Here is a 23103-nt window from a genome sequence, read left to right on the forward strand (position 1 = left end):
GCTCGGTACTGAAGGAGTTAAGAGCTCCGAAGCGCCGTTGGGAAGGGTGATACTCCAACCGGGAGCTCCCAGATGGAGCTGCACGAGGAGCCTCAGGCGCTGCATCTCCAGGGTGTGAAGTTTAACATTCACCGAGGAGCTGCACAGCCACAACTGGGAGGTGTAAACCTCACCCAGAGAGTACCGAATGTGTCACCAGCCGCTCGGGAGCACCGCTGTACGGCCCGCAGTGACACAGAGCCGCGCTCCGTGCTCCCAGCCCCTTCCCAACACCTCCTCGGGAATCCTGCGGGACTCCTCGAGCCCTTCTCAGGGAGCTCCGAGCGGGAGGCACCACAGCGCCCGCTTAGGCTCTTTCTCCGCGCGCTGAGCTCCTTTCCGCAGCCGAAACTGCGGCGCTTCAGCCTTGCGAGACTCCCGGTGAGGGCTGAAAGGTCAAAATTCCGCTATTTTGGAGAAACCTACCGAGCGGTGCGGCGGGCAGGGCCGCGCTCCGGCCTCAGCGCATGCGCGCGCGGGATAGGCGGTTTGGCGGGCAGCGCGCTGAGGGGCGGGCGGCGCCAGGGCCCTGCGGGGCTGCTCGGGCGGCGCTAGGGCCCTGCGGGGCTGCTCGGGCGGCGCCAGGGCCCGGCGGGGCCGGGAGGGCGGCTCCGCGCTGCTGTGAGGCGGGCGGCTCCGGGGCCCCGCGCGGCTTTGCGGGAGGCACTAGGGCCCCGCGGGGCGGGCGGGAGGCGCTAGGGCCCGGCGGTGCGGGGCGGGCGGCTCTAGGGCCCTGCGCGCCCACGCCGGGGGTCTCGCCCCCCCTCCCGCCATAGCAGGAGCAATGGCGGCGCCGTAGCGCGGCCGCCGAACCCCCGCCCGAGCGCCGCGCCCGGGCCCGGCGGGAGCCGAGCGGGGCCGCCGCTCCTCCTCCTCCTCCCGCCGCCGCTCCCCGCAGCCCCGCGGCCGCCATGGCCACCGAGCTGGAGTCCCCGGCCGCCGGCGCCGTGTCGGGCGCGGCGCCGCTGGAGGCGGAGGAGGACGAGGAGCACTGGCTGTACGGGGGTAGGTACCGCCGGCCCGGGTCTGCGCGGGGCCCCGGCCGCCAGCGGGCCCGCCCCGCCTCAGGGCCGCCCCCGGTGCGGGGCCGTGCGGGAGCGGGGGCGGCCCCGCGGGAGGGAGGGACCGGCATCTCTCCCCGGGCCCAGACAGGGACCGGCCCTGCCCCCGGGCCCGGAGACGGACCAGCGTCCAGCCCAACCCCGCCTTCCCCTCGGGAGCGCCTGAGCGGCTCTCTCTGCGCGGGTGGCGGGGTGTGTTATTGTCCTTTTATCAATAACACTGATGCGGGGAGGTTAACGCGACGCTTTGTTAAGAGCTTCAGTTCCCTAATCACCCAAACCTTGTGAACCCCTGGGCTAACGGGCCGGGATAAACTACAGGACCTTACTGGAACGTCTTTGTCCTCCCCATGGGTTTTCCACATGAATGCCTGTATGTTTCTTCTTCCCTGGCACGTTAAAATTGTATATAAAGACCTTCATAGCTGACTTCAGATCCTATGTGGCATTTGTCTCTGTTCTGTGAGGGTTTGGATTTATATTTTGCATTTTGTTTGGTGTGAGACATCACCTCTGCAGATGGGTGGTGTTTGTTGGGTTTGGTTTATTTTTAGTTGCTCCATTTCTAGTTGAACTTTGTTGAAAAGAGAGCATTGGGGTTGTAATGCCTTGGCACCACTGGGTATTTCTGTACCTGTGATGCTTTTTGTGCTTAAATTTAGCTTTTTCCTTTCACTTGAATAATTCCTTTGTTCTTACTGTTGTTTTTGCAGATGACACCACTGGTAAGCAAGAAGATGGACCAATTCCTGGGTGAGTCCTGAGGCTGTTTATTCATCATAACAATACATGCTGTAGAGAAGCTGGAGCCTTGTTAAGCAGAGCTTCATGAGTGCTTTAGAGCAGTGCTGTTGCCAGGAACAGCAGCCTGTCCTTTCCCCATCCCATGGGATCTTCACACTGGGGTTGGTAGGCATTTATGGATGTGGAAGCTGAACTGGATCAGTGGACTGGTTTGATTTAAAACGAACTTTTAGCCCTTTTTTTCTCTCAGCAATTAGTTTTAAATCAGATCTGTTTTCCAGTTTAATTCCCAGGGAAGAATGATGCCCTGAGGATTGGCTTTGTGCTGCTCTGGTGTTGGTAAAACTGGCCTGTGCTTAAACCTGGGAAAGGTACAAACCTTGGGCTTGAGTTAAAATCTTGACATGGTCAAATCAGCACATTCTATGAGACCTTTCAAGTGGTGTGGGTAAGACTTAGAGATAAAACCAGTGATCAGTTTGGCTTTCTGTGTGTGGAAGGGATTGTCTGTCCTGGGTTGTAATTTCTCTCTATTTGTAGCTGTGTGTTTTGCACCAGCAGAGCTTGGTCTCAGCACAGTATTATAACCTGTTTGCCATTTTAAATTTTACATTTTTAGAAGGCCTGGTCTTCACTGGGCTTGTGTGTGCTCAGCCCCTTCCAAAGTTCTGTTTAGTGTTTGTTGTTATTGTGGGTTCAGTGTCTGGAATTTCTGAGGTTGTTACAGATACTGCCCTACTTCTGTGCTTAAGGAATATGAAAACTTGTTCAAATAAACAAGTGGTAAAAAACATGCTTAAAATGTTGCCTAAAAACATCAAGTGAGCCTTGTGAGAAGGAACAACTGTTAGACAGAAATTCACTGCTGATTTGCATAAATCTGTTGTTCCTTGTCACGTTCATCTGAATGTAATTTTACTTTACAAGCAGGACTAAAAATCTGAGTTTCCTGCAACTGTCTCCAATAACTGCAAAATGCAGGAAGGAAGAATATTAGTGGTCATGCTGGCTCTCTCTTTTTTTTTTTCTCTTTTTGCTTTTTTTCCCATATTTCTTTGTTGCACAATGAGAATCTCCCTAAATGAAGAGCTGTGGGGTGTTTTAAGAAAAATGACTCTTTGTTTGCTCTGCTGTCAACGGCTGCAGCTCCAGGGATGCACTGCTGGCTTGTCTGGAGTGTTTGTCCCTAGCCAGGAAGCAGAGATCAGCACAGTTTGGGATGCAGCATCCATTGACGTTCCCTAGCCTAAGGGAGGTGTTAAATACCAGCAGGATGCTGTTCTGGCAGCAGTGCCCAGGATTAGGTTGGCATTCTGGGGAAGTGAAATCTCTGCCATATTTTTCTGTGCCCAGAGGATGCTGGGGACCTGTCAGACAGTTCATTCCTGGGAAGCAGAGAGGTTAGGGAAAGGCTGCTGGTTACCAAGTGTCTCTCTGAACTCCAGTTCATACATTTTAATGCACACCCACAGGTGCTTCATGTGACTTGAAGCTGAAGGTAACTCTTGTCACTCTTCCTGAAGACAGCAACCTCAGATTTTTAAGGAAATTCAGGCATGGAGGTCAATGCTGAGTTGCTTGGATTGGGCAAAAAGTTTTGGATCCATCAGAGAGATTTTTTCCAGAGGTCCATGCTTTGGTCCTCATGTCACAGCCTGTGTCTGCAGCATGGAAATACCTGGAGGCTGGTTTTTCCCTCTGACATCCTGGCTGCCTTTTATACCTGGAAGTGTCTGCAGGTGTCACATCAGGAACTTGGCAGCCATGGGACCTGTGCTTGGTCAGCTGCCCAACCTTCAGCCCTCTTTTTGATCTCGGCTTGATGAATTTCTTAATATATGGGACTTGCCCAAAATGGGGCTTCAGTTACTGCCTAGATTGTTTGTTCTTTTTTTTTTTGCCCTCGACAACTACTGAGTTGTGTTACTTTGCCTTTCTTGTGAGCTGTCTCCTGTCACTCTGAAGTGGCTTTAATGTGACCAGGGTTTGGATTTTGTGAGATGTTACCTCTTTCTTTTTAAAGACAGTCCTGTGGATGTTTATTGTCCAATGTGGGGTTTTAAATTAATAGCAACATCTCTACAAAGCACTGGTGGAGAATTGGGTTTTCTTGGCCTAGGCTGTTCTAATTGTTTATCTTGAAAAAACTCAGAATTATTTTGAAGTTCTGTTAAGTTTTACTTATGACATTGGAGACAAATGACCTCTCTGTATTTTAGTTCTGGAACACTGGGCACTCTCTTTTCTAACATGTGTACACCAATTCCACTTTATTGCTTGGCCAGTGCAATAAACAATATTAACGTTTGTACGAACTCTTAAACTGGAGGCAAATCCAAACCTGACAATTGTTGCATTAGGACTAATTTGTAATGAGTGAGAAGAATGGGTGCATAATTATCTGACTTTTCCTCTTGGAATTTTAACTTCTCATTACTGTAAACGGTCTGTAGAAACACTAAAATCACTTTTTCCTTAATTTCTCTGGGACAGATGCCTGTGCTGCTGACTAAATGCATGTATAATTATTTGCATCCTTAAGGAGAAGGTGAAATTGTGCTTATTATGGTCTTATTCTTATCAGTTGTGATTGTGCCAAATCCGAGCTGAGCCAGCTGCCACTGAGCTGTTGAGTGCTGTCAGGTGCTCTCTGGATGTGTGAAACTGATTCTTCCCAGCAAAAGCAAAGCCAAGCCAGGAGGATGGATTTTTTTGTCAGGTAGTTGAGCAAATGCCAGCAGAACAAACACACAAGAGAATAAAGCATTGTGTGAAAGTCACCTGGGCCAAGGCTTTAGAACTGTTTGTAGGTGACCCCCTAGGTTGGGCTTGTCCACTTTGTTTTCTGTGTCATGGTCACTTTGTTTGCTCTGTCCCCTTCACCAGACACACAGAATCTGCTCACCCTCTGCAAGATGCTCCCCAGGAGAGCCGGCCTGTCAACAACGAGGACAGAGAGATGTCACAGCATGTGAGTGTCCCACTGCACACAGGGATTTCTGTGCTTCTCAGCACTGCTGGGGAAAAAATGGAAGTGTAAAGATCCTGGTACTGCCTAATACCTTGTGGTTGCAGTGTTGGGATGTACTGCCAGCCATCCCCAAAGCCAGCTCCAGCAGCAGGCTTGTCTTGTCACCCTGCCTTGAGTGGTGGGGAAGGAGCCCTGGTGCAGGCACTGCTCAGGCCCCCTCAGGAGGCACATCAGGGTCTCTGATGCTGCAGTCTGGCTGGAAAAGGAGAGCACAATGTGTTCCTGCTCAGTATTCAGTGTGACTTCTCAAGAACCAGTAAAATGTGGGAAACATTGGGATAGAAAGCCCAAAGTGCTGGGAATCAGTTTTGATTCAGTCTCAGACCTCTTAGAATGCAATCTAGTGGCTCAGTGCTGAAAGAGGAGGAGGAGAGTGGCTTCTCCCTTCCCCTCCTCTCCAGGTCTCTTTGATGGGTTTATTTTCTGCCACTGTTCTGCCACATCAAGAGGGTTCATAGAGAGTTCTGACAGACCTGTGTGCTGGGGAAAAAGGGGGAGGCCGAGGCACACCTTCCCCATGGCCTTGTGTAGGGTGAGGTGTTAATTCAGTTCCTGCATCTCGCAAAACTGCCCTTGATGGATATCTGGAAGACTTCCTTTACTATTCCTTTAAGTTCGTGCCCAGCACTGAGGCTGCACTGGAGTCAGTCTGTGAAGTGAAGTGACTTGGGGTTTGACTGTGCTAAATCAGCCAAGTCAATCTGCTCAGCAGCTCCCTACCACAGAAGTTGTGGTGAGAGAGTATTTGCCATGAGGTTCTTAGGCGAAGCCTGGTGAATGTATTTTGGTGGTTTTCATTTGTGGTTGTGTACTTCGACCATGGCCGCGTGAAGGAGGTGTGTCAGAAAAAACCCAACTCTTTCAAGAAGAGTGGGGCAGAGGAACTGAGGGACGTGGTGAAATTTTTTGAACTAAATTAAACCTTCCCCAGGTTCACAAATATTGCCCCAATTCTCATGTAGGGCCATGACTTCAAAGGACACAAGAGTTTCTGTGTGGGCAGCTGCTCGTTGTTGTTGAAGGCTGTTCAAGAAGCTTCCCAAGATTTGGCTGTCCTAGAAAATTATCAGTTGTGTGTATTGATGAGCTCCTGTGTGATTCTGCTGTTGCAGGCCCTTCCCAGTGGTGAGGATGATGAGGATGACAGTGACAGCGACAGTGATGACGATGACGTGAAGGTTACAATTGGCAACATCAAAACAGGAGCTCCGTCCTACATGTGGGTATTGCTGGGTGCGAGGGGATTTGGGGCTGAGGTATCCCAGCATGTTGGGATGGAAAGTGGGGATGAGAACTGCTCTGTCTCCTGGGAGCAATGGCCAGAACATGGGAAGGGGTTAGGAGCTAATGGACAGCTCTGTCCTGCAATTGCTTGTTGGAGAATCCATCTGTAAAATGGGAATGACAATCTGTGGGGCTGCTGCTGGAAAATTAACCTACTAATTACTGGGCTTCCTGGGGCAGAATCAGAGATGAGAAGTTACATTTAACTCATCTGTGAAAACTTCAAGAACCAAAATCTCTATTGCTAAGAATTTGCATAAGCTGTGAATTTACTAATTTCCAGTCTGATTTTTTTTGTGGTTCAGAAATGGTGAGGCTGGATTTGAGAAGCAAGAAATGATATTTTTTACAATTCTGCCTAATGTGCATTGAATAAAAATGACAGCACTTTAGCTTGCTGCTAGCAGCGTTCCTCTTACACAGACGACTTACCTGTGCTTTGCTGCATATTCTAATTTTTCCACTTTATGGATAATTTCCTTCTCTTGTAGAGGTGGTTTCACTCTGATGGATGACTCTGAATATGAAACCCAGGTGAACTAAAGCATCTCCTGAAGGGTGTCAGGGCTTGAATATATTTTGCATGAGAATCTTTAGCCAAGTAATTTGTTCAAATGCCAACGCAGTGATTCTTTTCCAATAGGGGAACTCCTATGAATCTAAACTTAAAAACGGGTAGAGGCTATGGAGCATCTGCTTCAGGTATTGCTGTTATTTTTATCCTTCACTTTTGCAATATTTCACCTACCTGGCACTGACAGCTGCAGCAGCTGCAAATTTTGCTCTTTTTGGAAGGATACAGAATTAGTGTAAACCAGGAATAGGAAGTGTATTTCCTAAAAATCAGTGCACCCAGCACAGTCTGAGGGCCCAGGATGCAATGGAGTGATTTAATTACCCATCACTGAGCTAGATGATTATAATTCTATTTAAACTAGGAAAAAATACATTGAACAATACTTTTATAGTAAAACCTCAGAATATTTCTAAACTATATTGTTGCACTGGGGCTGAGCATTACAGCCCTTGAGAATGACTGTAACTCAGTGTCCTGAGCTGCTTGCAGTGTAAGATACTAAAAGAAACAAATTCTGGCCTTGAGTATCAGCTGTTCATATTTGGTTGCTGCAATTTTCTTCACCATTCAGTTGTAATCTACTCTAATGTAAATTGAGTCTTGAATTCTGTCCTTTCACATATGTGAGACTGTCCTTTTGTGGGCTTCATCTACTTCCTTCCACTAATTGCTTTATCCAAATGAATTGTGTTCTGATTGAGAAAATAAGAGCAAATTCCTGTTGAAGGTTCAGTACCCAACAGATTTTGGCTGATCCCCACTATCTACTAAAGACTGATCCTGAAAAAGTCTCTCGTTATGAAAAAATGTCTCCATCTTGGGAGGGGAAAATAAATACTTTGCCTGAGGAGAAAATAATTTTATTTTCATTTGGGGTAAATTTCATGCATGTCCTAATGATTTACTCTGTCTGTAGTACCAATCTGGGTTGAATTTGCTTTTCTGCTGTTCAGCTGCAAGTGCTGCACACCCTGTTTGTTTATGGAGTGACTGAAGTCCTTTTTATTAAAAAGCTGACTGTGGTTACCTACCTGCTGTAAAGCTGGTGATTAATTCACTGCAATGCTTTGTTTTTGCTGGAATAATTTGCTGAGCAAATGAGTGGATTAAAGGCATTTCATTAAAAGTAGTAACAGTTCCTCTCTCCCCAAAGCCAAGTTGCAGCCCAAAGGTATTGACTTGGATGCCGCAGGGAATATAAATGGATTGCCTGTGATAGAAGTGGATTTGGATTCATTTGAAGACAAACCATGGAGGAAACCAGGTGGGGCCTCACAGTTCCTTGTGGTAAATATTTTCTGCAATACCAGTTGTCTCTCTCTATTTTCACATGTAATTTCTGCCCATTTATTGTTGCCAGGGAACAGGGAAGCTGGAACAATGTGTGTTGCTCAGCCTCTGATGCTTGGCTAGACAATCAATGGCATTTACTGATTGAACAACCATGCTCTACCTAAAATTGGGTTGCATTTATTCTAGTAATTGAACTTCCCTAAAGGGAACAGCTGGGTTTTTTTTTAAATGGTCTATTTTACTAATTCGCTGCTTCCAGAGAGCATTGCACTGATACCAATCCAATAATGTATGGCCTTAAAGGCAGCTGAGTGGGGTCAGGATTTGGGTGTTGATGTTGTTTGTTCTCCTCTTCCTGTGCAGGAGCTTGTTTTGTGTCCCCATGGTCCCTCCTCATTTGGGTCCTGGGACTGCCCACACTTACTTGTATGAGGGAGATTTCTGCTCTTACAGCTGTAGGATGCTAGAAATAAAGCTGCTGTTCTTTTCCTGATACAAAAGTAATTGAAGGAACAAGACATCCAAGTTTTGCTGTGCTACTCTCATAAAGCATGCTCTGATGAAATGTCAACTGAAACAAAAAGTCCACTTGCCTTTCCTCAGCAATCATTATTCTCCCTGCCAGCCCTTATATTTAATTTATCTTTCTGCAATATTGCTGTGCTGAGGAAATAGTGCTTTTCTGAGGTTGCTTGTGATGTGGTTTGGGTTTATGTGAAGGGCAGTCCAGTGCTAATAACTCCATGGACATGTCCAGGTATCAAACCAACACTGAAGCACCCTGCAGATAGTGCAGACAGAATGGAACAGAAGCTTTTCTTTTGCAGGGATTTCTCCTTGATTGCAAAGTGAGAAAGAGGGGAATGGGAAGAAAATTAGTTAGAGAGAATACAGTGAAGTTCAGAGATAAAGGATGGACATGGTTGTGGCCATGCTGACATTCCTGGACCAAAATAGAGCCAGCTGGCCCTAAAACAGTGCTGCAGTGCAATAGAGGGAGGATTTCTGCAGAGCTGTGTGGTCTGTGAGTTTATTTTAGATGGCAAGTAGCTCATTACTCAACAGCCTTTCAAGTTTATATCCTTTGCAGTTAATTGTTCAGCAGCTTGATATCTCTTTGAGTGAGGGAGAGGAAGAAGAAATCCTGTGTGAAAGAACTGATAGAGGTCTGAAATAGTGACAGATAAAATCAATAAGTAAATGTCATGTTGCTGAGTTGGTGTGGATGCAGTTTGCATGTTTGGGTGGTACAACAGGAAGAGTGGCCAGCCCTGGAGATAAACCTCACTGCTTAGACCTCACAGTTAAACCAAGCTCAGCATGGTCAGAGTTTTGCTTAGCTCTTGTATCAGCTCTTTGTTTTGGTCTGTGTAGGAATATCTTTGCATGGGGTATGTTTGAGGGACACCTCAGTGGGGCAGGAGGTGCTTTGTAGTGCTTCCTGCTGGGATGTGGGAGGTGGGAGGGATGGAATTCCTGCAGCTAGGATTGCTCCTCTGCATCTCTGCTTTCTTGGCAGGCAGTTTGTGGTCACCTCTGTTATTCAGCAGTGCTCGTGCTGAATTGGCACATTGCACAGGAGACTGGCAATGGTAGATAACACTCTGGGATGACTAATTAGGGTTGTGACTGAACTGTAATTACTTGTGTAGTCTAGGAGGTATCAATAAAAACCTTCCACTTCAGCTGTCCTTCACAAAATGGGTGAACCCCAGAATCTCTTCCCAAAACAGCAGTGATGGTCAGGAGGGGAATGTGTGGGCTTAGCTTTGCCAGGAAAAAGGTTCTGTGGCTCCACCCTATTTTTGTGGTGGGGGCAGGAACTGTCACTGCTGTGCTGTGCCCAGCACTCAGCTCATGTGGGCAATTAGAAGAAATCAGTCTGAAAAATTCAGGCTGGTGAGTAACTGATTGCAAGCAGCTCTCAATGGCCCATGGAGGTGCTGTCCTGTGTGTCCCAGAGGGTCCCACTGCTGTCCTGTGTGTCCCAGAGAGTCCCACTGCTCCTCAGGCCATGTCCCACTCCCACCCAAGGTGAATCACTGTCTCCTCTGTGGCACACACAGCTTTTTGACAGGGAAAGGCACAAGCTGGGCTCTCTGGAAGGCTTTTAGTACCTTAACCCTTCATATAAGCAGCTAAAGGACAGCTTGAGAATGCAAGTGTGCAAAACCTCTGGGTTAACTTCTGCTCCCTCTGCCAGGTGCTGATCTTTCTGATTACTTTAATTATGGATTCAATGAAGAAACATGGAAAGCTTATTGTGAAAAGCAGCGACGGCTTCAGCTGGGGCTGGACCCTGCTCCTCCCATCAGCACTGAGAACAAGATCACGGTGGGTGACGTGTGACTCCTGCTCCTGGCTCTGGGAAAACTGGGATTGTGTTTGTAATCACAGACATGAGGGTGTAAGAGCAGGAGACACCTGAGTTCTGAACTGTTCTGTGTCCTTTCAGTGAGGAGAAATACAAAAATGACTCTTTAAAGATTAAATCTCTGTTGAAATTTTTTTTCTGTATGGAAGGAATAGTTCCATTATCCTGGCAGGTTTGAACCACTACAGCAGCAAGACTGGAGTGAATTTCCAGTGGACTTTAGGGTTACCCAGCTCTGGGGCTGTCTGGTTGGAAACCCCTCTGGTTGAAAGAAGTGCAGAGAGGGGAGCTGGGCACCCAGGGCTGTTTTGCTCACTGCTGGTGCCTGCTGAAGTGGTGTGGTGCCTGTTGTGTTCACAGACTGCTCTGACCATCAACCTTTGCAGGAGTCCATGGTGGCCATCAGAACTTCAGCCAAATTGTCAGTACAGCAAATATTACTGGTTCCAGTTTTGACTTGGTGATCAATGAATTTAATAAACCTTTGGACTTCTAACAGGAGGCAGTGGACAGCAGGCTGGAGTGGCCAGTGTTTGACAGAAATGGTTGTGCCTTGACTGAAGAATAGGTTGTTGGCAAGAGCCCTGTGATTGTGCCTTTTCTTTTGCTGAGGGTTGATGTGTGGTGCTCCATTCAGGTGGAAGAAGGGCACTAAAGCTGTGTGTTATCTATTACCTTCTGTAGGTTCAGCAGGGAAGAACAGGAAATGCTGAAAAAGAGGTGGAAAACAACATCATCAAAACAGAGTTCAAAACAGACTTCCTGGCTCTGGTGGGAGGACGAATGAAGGCTGGACCTCCTCCCAATAGGTAAGAGAGGAGCATTTTCTTCATGGGGGCACCTGGGAATCACCTGGGCCACATCTGAGTCTCCTCAAGCCTCAAACAGAGGCTTTTAAACTTGGCAGGAAGCTGCTGTGGTCACTCATTCGGTGTCATCTCCAGCAGTGCACCCCTGCCTGCCCATTCCCCCTCCTTGGCACAGGGAGGGAATCCTGTATCCCAGCTAATGGGACACATCTCTGGGAGTGGAAGGAGCCAGGCAAACACCTCAGCTTTGAGGGCTCACACTGCTGACATTGCTTGTGCTTGCTTGGCTTATTCCTACTCCCACGATGTTAATCTTTGCCTCCTCAAGTGGAAGTGGATTACGAGTTTGGCAGAGGATAAGAGGAGCTGTTGGTTCCTGAGCCTGTGTGCGACGCTGCTGGATGTGTGGTAAAACAACTGAGTCATTCTGAGGGGCAGCCTCTGCTGGGGAAACCACTTGGCCCTTAGGAGATCGATGGGGTTTTATCAGAAGCTTCAGAAAAACACACCAGATGAGCCAGAGCTTTGGGCTCGGGGTGTTGCTTCATTCACAAAACAGCTTTTGCACACCTGCCTTGCAGAAAGCAGCCCTGCATCCCAACTTTACTCCTTGTCTAGGAACCAACTCGGTGCTTCAAGGATGAGAATTAAAGCTCTGCTCAGTCTGTTGGATTTGAGCACTTTGGGGGCATTTCTGTCCCGGTGTGTAATCCCTGTTTTTCTATCTATTTGTGGTGATCCTTTGGATCACATTTCTGGGCATCCAGGGAGACCAAACTCACCCCTGCTCAGAGGGGAAATTATTCAGGAATGCAAATAGGCTTCTCCTTGGCCTCTTGTCCATTTTGAGAGATGTTTCCCTGGTGGGAAAGGAAGCATGAGAGCAATCTGCTGACAGCAGGGGAATATTGCTTCTTCTGGTGCTTCTGAGCCTAAAAAGATGCCTGTGCTTTGTACCAGGAAGCTGGGTGGGACCATTGATGTGATCGGGGGCCAGGCGGGAACCATCCGCAGGGTGGAAGGAAGACGTCGAGATAAACACGCCTCGGAGGAAAATCCCATCCAGGTAAAGCTGCTGTGCTGCCTTGACAAATTTCTGATCTTATTGCACTTCTAGTGAACCTTGGGTAAATGTCTGTGTGTTCCTGACCTCCTGTGTGTGCCCCAGTTCCTGCCTGCATAGCAGCAAGTAATGCATTGACCCTGTTGAGGTGTGTGCATGTGGATTGATTGGTCCCTTCTGCAGGCTCAGTTAACTTCTGGCCTAAAAGTTTGGTCTTGCTAGGAGCCAGATTTGTCCTTTAAAGACCAGCTTTCCCTTTGGAATGGTAAGGCCTGGGTTCTTTCCTCATCAGCTCTCCCAAAGTATTCCTAGAAGTGTGTAGCTGGGAATCTCTTAGTGTGTTATTCTTTTCCCCTCCACTGTTGGGTTGGAATCTTCAGTTCTACAGTGGAGGGTTTGTACCTGGGGCTGGTGTTCCTCTGGACTTCAAAGTAACATTTAGTCTGAAATCATTTGGTGTGGCCCACACCTCAGACTGTGCCTGGGCCTGTGTTACTGGGTCTTGTCCCTTCTAAGAAATGGAAGCCTGGGTTTAAAGCTGGTCTCATCTCTGTTTGCCTGCCCAGTGTGTGACCATGATGTTCTGGTTGGCTTCTAGGCAGGCAGCTGCTGTGCAGGGTCAGAGGACCCTCTGCCAAACCCCCTTCTCTTAACCACAGTCTTCCTGCCAACCACTGCTAACTGACCAAAAAACCCCAAATATGGAACCTTTCCCTTTCTAGGTCCAATTCCTGGGTTTGTTTCTACTTGCAGTTCTGTGGTCTGTTTATTTTTTTAGTGGTCAGTTTTCCAGATTTTGCCAATATGCCAAAGGGACAGAATTTGCTGGGAAATGGTTGTTGTTCCTCCCCCTCACATACACTGACAGCTGCATTTCTAGGTCACCCTGGTGCCTCTGCATATTGGTCACTCTTCCCAGGCATGGCCATGTTTTGGTGATGCTGCCAGCACTGTGAGGTCCCTGCTGCAGGAGCAAAGGGATTAAAATGCTCTTTTCTCATTCCTGTGCCTCCTAAGGTCCTGGGAGACCATGGAAGTAAACCACAGCCCCCCCAGCAGCCCCAGCAGCCTTCCCAGCCCCAGCAGCCTCCTCAGCAGCAGCCGTTCGCTCCACCAGCAGGGCCTCCGCCTCCCCCACTTGCTGGGCCTCCTCCTCCACATTTCCTTCACCCTCCTCCTCCAGTGACTTCTGTTCCACCTCCCCTGCATCCTCCAGGTACGTGTTTACTCCACGAAATGTGAGTTGGGATGTCCCAGGCTTGGAGCAAATCGAAGATTTAATAGTTCAGTGCCATGGGAGGGTTGAGCAGTCAGGGAAACGGTCCTTACCAGGCTTTGTTTAGTCTCCATCAGCCTATTTAATACTTTCCTTGAATGCTGAATAATGGAAGCTGGTCCTTGAAAAAAACTCTGTGAGCTTTGTTTCCATGTGGGAACCTTCCAGTGCTACTGATCCCTTTGCTTTATCGATAAATGTAAAGAAGCAAGTTCCTGTTTCTCTGTGGAGGAAGATGAGGACTGTTGCTTCTGGCTTAAATATGCCAGGCAGAAGTGAGGGGGCACACTCTGGGCTTCTCCTGCTCCTGGAGCAGCAGCAGGCTCTGGAGAAGGCACCAGGAGCACTTCATGCAGAAACTCCTGGCTGAGGAGGATTCACTGCAGCACTCACTGGTTCTTTTCCTAGTAACTTTTCCATGGTGGCTTTTCCTACTGCCTTACATTAAAATGCTTGGCAAAATCAAGCAGGGCAGGACACACTGGGCAGGAGCCTGCAGCAGGTTCTCCTCTCCAGCTCCTTCAGTTGTTCTGAAGACCAAATGAATTGTTTATGTGTTGACACTTAGAAAAGGAATTCTCCAGTGTAGGAGAGCAGCTACATTTTAAATAACATAAAGGTAAAGAGATCATCATTTGGGAAAATTATATAATTTATAGACCAATTCCTGCTTAGTGGCACTAATTTTTCTGCTGCTCTGTTTGCTCCAATATATGAGAGTTATTCCATAGTGTGCTTTGAAGTTTAGCTTTGAGGTGCAGAGATGCCATGAGGTACAGAGATTCCATGCTTTCCCTGTTGTCCTCACTTGTTTTCCCTGCTTATTTCCACAGGCCTACCACCTCCAGGTCCAATTCCAGGTAGGTGTTACCTTGTTCTTAATAACAGCAGCAATAGTTTTGATCACACAGGTTCGGAGCATTTGGACTAAGTAACATGAGGTAGGATTGCACCAGTTTGGAGCACAGTTAATTTAAGACTAATAAACTCCAACTGAGCATTTTACTTGAGCTGCTTATCTTATATTCTGACATAAATCTGTAGGTCAGAATGTAACTTGATTGTTACATTCTGATCAGAATGCAATGTATCTGCATCTCAAGAAGCACTTTCCCTCCCTAGGGCTGTAAGGGTTAATTGTTACTCCTTGATGAAGCTTATGTTCAATGTATATAAACCAAAATAGAAGGTAGTTTTTCCTTTGTTTTTCTTCCCATAGCCCTACAGAACTAACAGAGCTTTAGGGTTTGAGTTTTGAGAGGAGATACTACCCTGAAGGAAAATTACTCCGTTTCAAAAAGGGCCTTGTTTAGAGCAAAAAGATGCTTTAATGGCTTTTAACTGTGAGCAGCACTTGTGAAGCTGTGAGATCTTGGTGCTGATTTACCCTTCTGTGTCTAGGGCTGTTCCCACCACCTCTGGCACCACCACCAGCTCTCCTCATCCCCACCTTGGATGGGTAAGACCACACCTGGGTAAGACCTCACCATGGGTGCAGCTCCTCTGCAGGGAGGGAGGAGACCAGGTCCAAAATCAGTGTTGGTGATGGATGGTCTGGTCTTGGCCTGGGGTGGGGGGTGAGAGCAGAGTCTGTCAGTAATCCCCTGTGCATTTCCCTGGATTTGTCATATTCAAGGCACAGGAAGGAGTCAATAAAACCTAGGCAAAGCCTAGAGTCGTTGATGGCATGATTTGTTACTCTGAAGATGCTCCAGGTAGTTTGTGAGCAGTGCTGTTTTCCCGGGGAGCCTGCCTGGGATGAACAGGGCAAACAGTGGGGTTGTGACAGGTTTGGCAAAACCCCTGCACCCCTGAGCATTTCTGGTAGTGGGTTTCCCATAAGGATGTTCTACAGGCCTCCAGGAAAACCAGGGTGAACTTGCAGCACAGCCAGAGCTGTGGGGGTCCCTGATGTCAGTAACTCACCCCCTTTTCTCTCCCAAAGGCAGCCAGCCAGCTACAACAACAGGCAGCCACCTCCCTTCGGCTACAACTCCGCAGGTGAGCGCTGGGCAGGACGCATCCAACTGCTGCTCTCTCTTGGCAGCCCAGGCTTTTCTGAGGCTGACAGATGTCATGTCTGCTCTGCCTCCAGGCTCTTGCTGTGTCCCAGACAATCCCAGTCAGGAGCACAGGCTGGGTTTGCTGCACTGAGTGTTGTGCAGGTGTGGTGATGCAGTTTGGTGGCTGAATGCTGAGGCTCAGGGGCCTGTTGCAGTGCAGATACAGAGAAGCTTCTCCAGTGCCTCAGCAGGGTGATCTGTGCCTGTTTGCACACACACGTGCTCACCCTCACTCACACTCTCCCTTTTCCCCACCCTCGGGGATGAGCACAGCCATCCACAACTACTGAGCTTGGCATCCCCTCCTTGAGCTTTTGAATCCCTCCTCCCCCACCTCACTCTCTCCCTTGCCTACAGGCACCATCTCCTGTGGTTTTGTAATGGGAGAGGCAGTGCCAGGATTTCAGCAGATTCCCTTCCCTGGTGCAGCCCTGGCAGTGCTGCGTTCTCTCCCGGTGCTGTGGTGCCCAGCTCAGAGTGGCTCCTCCTGGCTGTGCTGAGCAGGTGGAAGCACAGGCAGCTCTGCAGTGTCTCCCTGCAGGACAGGGTTGGAGGAGGTGGCAGTGCCAGCGCATCCCAAGGAGAGGAGCCTCCAGTGCTGCCAGATGTGGCACTGCTTTGGGATGTGACCTCACAGGTCCTATTGAGCAGGCCCAGCAGGCCACATCTGCCTGGGAAGTGCTGGTGGCTCTGGGCTCACCAGGTGCCATCCTCCATTAGCAGCTGGTGCTTCTGGCCCTCCCCAGGTGCCACCCTACACCAGAAGGTCCCTGCTGAGAGGTGGCACCTTGTATAGGTGACCAAGAGCCCAGGGCTGACAGACTGCAGCAGTGCCTGTAAATATCTGCCCTTGTGCCTTCCTTGGGGAAAAGGTGTTCCTGTTCTCAGCAAACTGCTGCAAGTGAAGGGGGAGGACAGGAGGGAGCTGGGCCATCATCTCCTTGGTTCCAGCTGTACTGCCAGGGGCAGCTTTGGAAAGGGAGGGACAGAGGGGATGCTGTGGATGCTCTGGGTGACAGAGGCTTCTGCTCTCTGGCCGCAGATTCAGGTTTCATCAGCTACCCCCCCATCTCCACGTCCCACACACCCTGGGTGACCACGGTGGACAAGGGCACGAGCAGCTCCAGCAGCAGCCACTGGGAATACTCAGGCTCCAGGCGGGACAGGGAGCGGGACCGTGAGCGGGACAGGGACAGGGAGCGAGACCGCGACCGCGACCGCACCCCGACCACCAGTGAATACAACAAGTGAGTGCTGCCCTGCCCTGCCCTGCCCTTCCACTGCTCACCCTTGCAGCCCTGGGGCACCTCGGGGTGTCTGGCCAAGGGTTGGGTTGTAGAGGACACCAGCTGAATTCTCTGAAATGCTGGGAAGAGCTCCTTTGGATCAATAACCACAGCACAGACCAGGCACTGTGTCGCTGGCTGATTTCCTGTGTCTGGGTTTGGGGGTTTTTGTTTAAATCCAGCAGAACCAGTTTCTCTTGCTCTCTCACGAGGCCAGTCAATGAAATAGCCCCTCTGTGTTTACTCAGTGTTTCACAGCTCAGTGTGAAGCACTGGCTGCAGGAGCTGCTGCTTCTTGTCTTCTAAATGTCACTGTCAGATCAAAGGACAAAACAGCCTGCTCTGCTCTGGTCTCCTGGGGGGCAGGGAGTGCCATTCCCTGGGAGAGAGCCAGGAAATGGGAGCAGAACTGGAGAGACCACCTTGGTGGGAGCTGCTGTGACCTGGGCTGACAGCAGTGCCAGGAGCACTTGGGAAAGGAAAGGAGGCTTGGAGCCTCCCTGTGTTGATCTAAGGTGGAGGCTGGGCTGCAAAGACTTCCCAAACCCATCCCTTTGGTGTTCAGTCACCAGCAGCGTCGGTGTTTTGCAGGCTCCAGGCTCAGAAATCCCAATAATCATTCAAAACATGATCAGAATGTGCATTCCTGGCACAGTGTGCTTCCTGCCTGGGAGCTTCCCAGCCCAGGGAGGGAGCAAACAGGGCAGTGTGCTCCTAATATTTTATTTTTTGCCTTTACAAGCTTGTGGGCACTGTGAATAGGAGGGGGGAAAGAGAACAGAAGACAAATTTGCTAGAATGGGAAGAGCTCAGACTCCCCCACTTCCTGATCCATGCTGAAGCCAAGGCCTGGGATCAGCACTCCTGAGCACATTGCTGACATTTCTGGGTGGTGTGGAGCACCCTGGTGCAGCTCAAAGCAGGGCAAGTGGCCATGCAGTCCTTTGGAGCACTCCCAGCTGATTGATCCTGGACATTTATTTGTCCAGCTTGTTTCCAGGAGTGTCAGAACAATATTTCTGACTTCCTTTCTCCCAAGTCTGGGTATTGTTTCCCACAGAGGGACTTGTTAACCCTTAGGATTTTGGCTTTCAGAAGTTGAAGAGGGAGGTGGAGAGGACAGTGTGGGATGTGTCTAACTTTAGGGTACACGATGCGCACTTGTGTGTGGGGATTGACTGAGATCCTTTGAGCAGATAGAGGTGCAGACAGAAAGCTGTGCTCACAGTGTGAGGTTTTGAGCTTGTGGGGAGGAGAACAGCCTCTTACACCAAAGGATTACAGGTCGTCTGGGGTGTCAGTGTGCTGAGGGAAACCCAGCAGCAGGGATGGAGAGCCATGAGAGAAGCGTGGCCATGTTGCATTCCTTGCAGGTGTTCCAGGAGCACCCCAGGCAGTAAGAGGCTGGTGAGAGGGGTTGCAGCACTGCCCAGTGGCTCAGGCCCACTGTCCCTTGTCCCCGTGCCCACTGTCCCTTGTCCCCGTGCCCACTGTCCCTTGTCCCCGTGCCCACTGTCCCTTGTCCCGCAGTGACGACGAGCGGTATCGCTACTACAGCCGCGAGCGCAGCTACGACTTTGAGCGCGATTACCGGCGCAGCCGCGACCGCAGCCGGGAGCGCGAGGAGAGGCACCGCGAGCGCCGCCACCGCGACAAGGACGACAGCAGCAAACACAAATCCTCCCGCAGGTGGGTGCTGGCCCTGGCAATTCCATGTTCTAGGGGTGAAAAGGCAGCCTGGATTGTCCCAAGTCCCTCTGGCCGAGATGGGACAGCCAGGCAAGGGAGAGCCTTGGGCAGGAGGAACCCTCTGTGATAGGGAAAGGAGACCTCAATGTTGTGAGTTCTCAGCTGGTAGTGAAGTTCTCAGCTGCTGGGTGAAGGAGGGATTGAGCTGGGCTCAACCTCCCACCAGACCTCGCATTCTAACAAAAGCACACCCAAAGAGAAGTGCAAAACCACGACAGAAGCATCAGTTTTTGGTCCTGCTGCCCCTGTGCACCAGGGCAGAGCTTTCAGAATCAGAGAACCACAGAATTTAGGTTGGCAAAGACCTTTAAGATCATCCAGATCTTTAAGATCATTAATGACCTTTAAGATCATTAAGAGTCCAAGCTATAACCCAACACCGCCTTGTCACCCAGACCATGGCACTGAGTGCCACATCCAGGCTTTTCTTAAATGTGACAACATCACCTCTGTGCACAGCCCATTCCAATGCCCAGTCACTCTTTGAAGAATTTTTTTCTGCCTGCACTCAGAAATTGCCTCTTAAGCAGGAGGAGCAGAGCTTTTGCCCAGAGCCTGATAGTGAGGGGGATGATTGTCTGCACAAAGATGAAACACTTCTGGGGCAGAGCAGGATCTGAAATCACAGCTTTTCTGCAGAAAATGGATTTGCAACAGATGATCTTCCTGGGAGAGCAATCTCCCAGCAAAGCAGCAGCTCTGCTCTCTGGGCTGAGGCAGTTTCTGTGCTCAGGCCACTTCACATCCCATTAATGACTTGAGCAGAACTGCTCTTGCTCTTTTCTTCTTGGTGCTTCACCTTCCTTCTTTTAGGTGAAATTCCTGTCAGCTCTGTAGGTAATTACCCTTATTTTGAAATTGGTATCAGAAAAACTCCTACATAGTCACTGGAGGTAAAAGGCTGTTTTTATCTTTAAGGAGATGAGTAAGTTTTCGAGGAAGGACTGATTGCTGAAGGGTTGGAAACAAAATGATGGGAAGAAAGGCCAAGACCATAATAAAAATAGAATACAGAACAACTGGAAGCTGAGCTGCTACCAGACAAACAAGTCATTGGCTTTAGGGTTATTTCTCAGCTTCCTCTCCTCAGAATTGAAACCTTGGAGTAGATCCCTCACTCTAGGAATCCCTGTCCATGATTGCCTGCTTGAGGCACACTGGGATTTGAGCCTGTTTGAGGCATCTGCAGGCAGATGAAAGGGTTTCATTTCCAGCTTCCTGCAAACTGAGCAGTCTGAAGGAAATCACTGACGCTGGTTTCAGTATTAAAGGACAGTCCCATTGTCCCAGCATAAACCACTGACACACTGGCCACGAGGTGGATGAAGGTGTTTTGTGGAGAGGCAACAGCCTTTTATTTTTTCCTTTTTTTCCCTTTAATGACTCTGAAACCATTTATTAAACCAGTCAGAAAATTACTTGAAGCCAAGAGCTTTTCAGCCAGGTTCAGCCAGTTCTGTATTTGCTGCTAAACTGGAATTCCAGCTGTGTTAGGAATTTGTCTCTACACCTGATGCTGTCTCTGCTCATGGAGCTGTGCCTGTCTAGTCACAGTTTATCCTGGGATAAATTTCTCTGCTTGTTCCTGTACTCTGGGCTGTGCTTTAACTCTGCCACCTTCACACCTCAGTCAGCTCCTGAGAACTCCCTGGGTTTGAACCTGGGAGAGAAGCAGCAGAAAATCTCCCAGGAATGGCCAAAGCAGAGCTCCCCCCTTTTCCTGGTGGGAGGCAGAGCTGCTCCTGGGGCACTGGGCTGTGTTGGATGCATAGAGCAGCTGGCAGGGCACAGCTCAGGCCTCCTTCTGCCTGGGAATGCTCCTGCATCCCAAAAATCCTGTGTAAACATTCCCAGCTATCCACCCACATCTCAAAACTGGCTGAGGAGATAAAGGAGTTCTACAGCACAGAGCCAGGGAAGGGCCAGGTCAGGTGTGAGTCAGCAGAAGTAGAAACAGGATCTGCCTCCCATGGGGAAATCCACATTTCTCTCAATTCACTGATCCCTTTGCTGCCACTAGCCCAGGGGTTTCCCCAAGATGCTTAGAGGAGTGAAAGTTTCAAACACTCTCAGGTTTAGGACTCCTTCTCCTCCTCTCAGCCTCGGTGCTGTGTCAGAATTGTTCGAAGTGTTGGAAATTGGAGTGGAAGGACACCAAGATGCTGCCTGTGGACACTGCCAGGAGTGGCTGTGGCAGTGTGACAGTGGCAGAGTGTGGCTGTGCTGATGCAGTCAGTGCCGTTTGCACAACCCTTCCTGCAGCAGCCACACACAATCAGATCCCCCCAAAAAACCCCACCATGCCCTGGGCACTGCTGAGGTGGCTGCTGTGGGTGAGGATCACAGCCCCTGTGCCCATCACCGCGTCCCTGCCATGCCAGTGTCTGATGTCACTTTGTCCCCTGCATTCCCCCCTCAGGAAGCAGCACGAGAGCGAGGAGGGGGAGAGCCACCGGCGCCACAAGCACAAAAAGAACAAGCGGAGCAAGGAGGAGAAGGAGGCCAGCGAGGATGGAGCCCAGGAGGGCGAGGAGCAGGACACCAAGGAGTGAGGCAGGCCCACCATCAGCCCTCGGCAGGAACTCACTCCTGTGCAACCAGCATGGCATTGGTGATGTTTTGGTTGGGGAGGTGATTTTTTTTTATTATTATTTTTTACTTTTTCCAAGGGAAGAGGCTGACTGGGCGAGCCATGGCACATCCAGCAGTGCTTTGAGAGCTGAGGCTGCACGTGCCCTTAAACTTCCTTTTTTTTGTTGGTTTGTTTTTGATACAAGACAATACAGCAGTACTAGTTACAAAGCACTGAGCTACTCTACTCATCCACATCCCTAGGGAGGACTTTGGTGTATCAGATCCTATGGTTTCTGATGGAAGATGGCTTCAGCTGAAACTAACGCAATTAGGTCATAGTTCTTGGTTCTTTTTTGTCATCATCATTCCTTTTTGAAAACTAGGACAGTAAGTGCAACTTGAAATTTATTGTCCAAAGAACAGTGTGACTTAGATTCCGGGAGCCAGCTTAGAGTCTGGTGTCTAGTAGTGAAAAGTCTCATCCCCGAATAAATTTCTTTATAGCTACAAAAACAGCTTCTGGTTTTTCATGGCCAGCTGGGCGTGTCAGGAGGAGCTGCAGGATCTGCTCTAGGTGGGCACAGGGCCTGCCTGGATGGGACAGCTTCCAGAAGCTGCTGAGAGCATTCACACAGCGTGTGCAGAGACTCCAAAACTGGCTTTTTTATCCATTGCAAAGGTAGTTCTGTCATGTTACACCTCTACGTGGGGAATCAACGAAGATCCATAGTAAGAGCATGAATTTGTCTTTAATTACTTTTGACTTAACTATTTTATTTCCTTTTTTTTTACTAAGAGTTGACTGAATAACCTAGAGTGCAGTAGACAACACCAAGTCCCAGTTAGCAGTTTGCCCTCATGGGGTTGGCGTTTCTATTTGGGTATCACCAACACTCCTGTCCAATGCATTCTTCCCCTTAGATCCCAAAATAAATTTAGTCAAATTCCAAAGTTTCTTTGGACTTAGTATTGGTTGGGGAAGGGGCAACAGATGTTTCTGGGTGGGAAGAACAGGGGAAATAATTTTGAGGGGTTTTGGTCTGTCTGGTCCTTAGGATCCTGCCCCTCTCTTCGTGTGAGTCCACATGTCTTGTTTTCCTTTTACTTGTTATTTAAAACTGTCTGAAATATTTGTCCTAAAATAATACGGTTCTGAAATGTTCTGTATTTTTTGGTATTGTGATCTTGGAAGTCTGAGTGTGCTGGGAAATGTTCAGTGTGTGCCAGGAGAGCCCTTTGGTGACGAGTTAAACATTGTGACAGTGCAGTGATGGGTTTGTAACTGCAGAGCCCAGGGGAGGAGGAGGACAGCTGGGGCTTCTGCTGGGTTTTGGTTTTCATGGAGCTTTTTTAATGTGCTTGGAGCTGTTGGGAAATGTGTGTGCACTGAGCCAGGGTTGGCTGGGATCAGGCTGCAGGGTGTTCCTCGCGCTGCAGCCATGCTGGAGCCCAGATTTAGGAATCTCTCACTGCTCCCCTGGGCAGCACAGCAAGCTGCAGCAATCCCAGCTCCTGGCACTGGGTGTGGAGCAAGGGAATCCTCCTGGCAGCTTCTGCTCAGGGCAGGGGCTCAGCTGGGAGTGCCCAAAAGCTTTCAGGAGCTTGGGATGAACTTGCTTCTACCCAGGGGAAACCCAAATCAGACTGGTGAGGAGGACTGAGGAGTGCTTGGTGTGTGCTCCCTGGCCCCACCCAGGACAGAGGTGCCTAATTCATGGTGATCACATCCAGGCTGCATCCCCTGCAGCCCCAATGGTGCTGTGGGAGCAGGGAGGGAGAATCCAGGATGGACTCAGTCAGTGCTGCACTTCCTCCTGTGTTACTTGAACAAGCTGGACCCAAGTCACACAATATGCTGAGGTGGAAAGGACCTTCACTAA

The 23103-nt window shown here is 49.4% G+C and overlaps 1 protein-coding gene across 2 annotated transcripts; it reads left to right on the top strand.

Annotated features, from left to right (window-relative positions):
* The first annotated feature begins 618 nt into the window (after window positions 1-618).
* Window positions 619-22174, top strand: LOC146437268 (uncharacterized). Of its 2 annotated transcripts, XM_085060035.1 has the most exons (17): window positions 963-1044; window positions 1814-1853; window positions 4429-4563; window positions 4731-4815; window positions 5988-6094; window positions 6803-6861; window positions 7890-8000; window positions 10233-10363; window positions 11088-11212; window positions 12173-12278; window positions 13293-13491; window positions 14385-14411; window positions 14953-15010; window positions 15497-15552; window positions 16657-16861; window positions 18431-18589; window positions 21069-22174. In XM_085060035.1, the coding sequence occupies exons 3-17, from the start codon at window positions 4499-4501 to the stop codon at window positions 21199-21201; spliced, it is 1626 nt and encodes a 541-aa protein (XP_084916161.1). In that variant the 5' UTR covers window positions 963-1044; window positions 1814-1853; window positions 4429-4498; the 3' UTR covers window positions 21202-22174. The 2 variants fall into 2 exon arrangements, with proteins under 2 accessions (XP_084916160.1, XP_084916161.1); XM_085060034.1 differs by lacking the exon at window positions 4429-4563 and having other exon boundaries at window positions 619-1044.
* The last annotated feature ends 929 nt before the right edge of the window (window positions 22175-23103 follow it).

Source organism: Lichenostomus cassidix, chromosome 4A, assembly GCF_008360975.1.
Source record: "Lichenostomus cassidix isolate B80296 chromosome 4A, HeHo_3.0, whole genome shotgun sequence".
NCBI lineage: Eukaryota > Metazoa > Chordata > Aves > Passeriformes > Meliphagidae > Lichenostomus > Lichenostomus cassidix.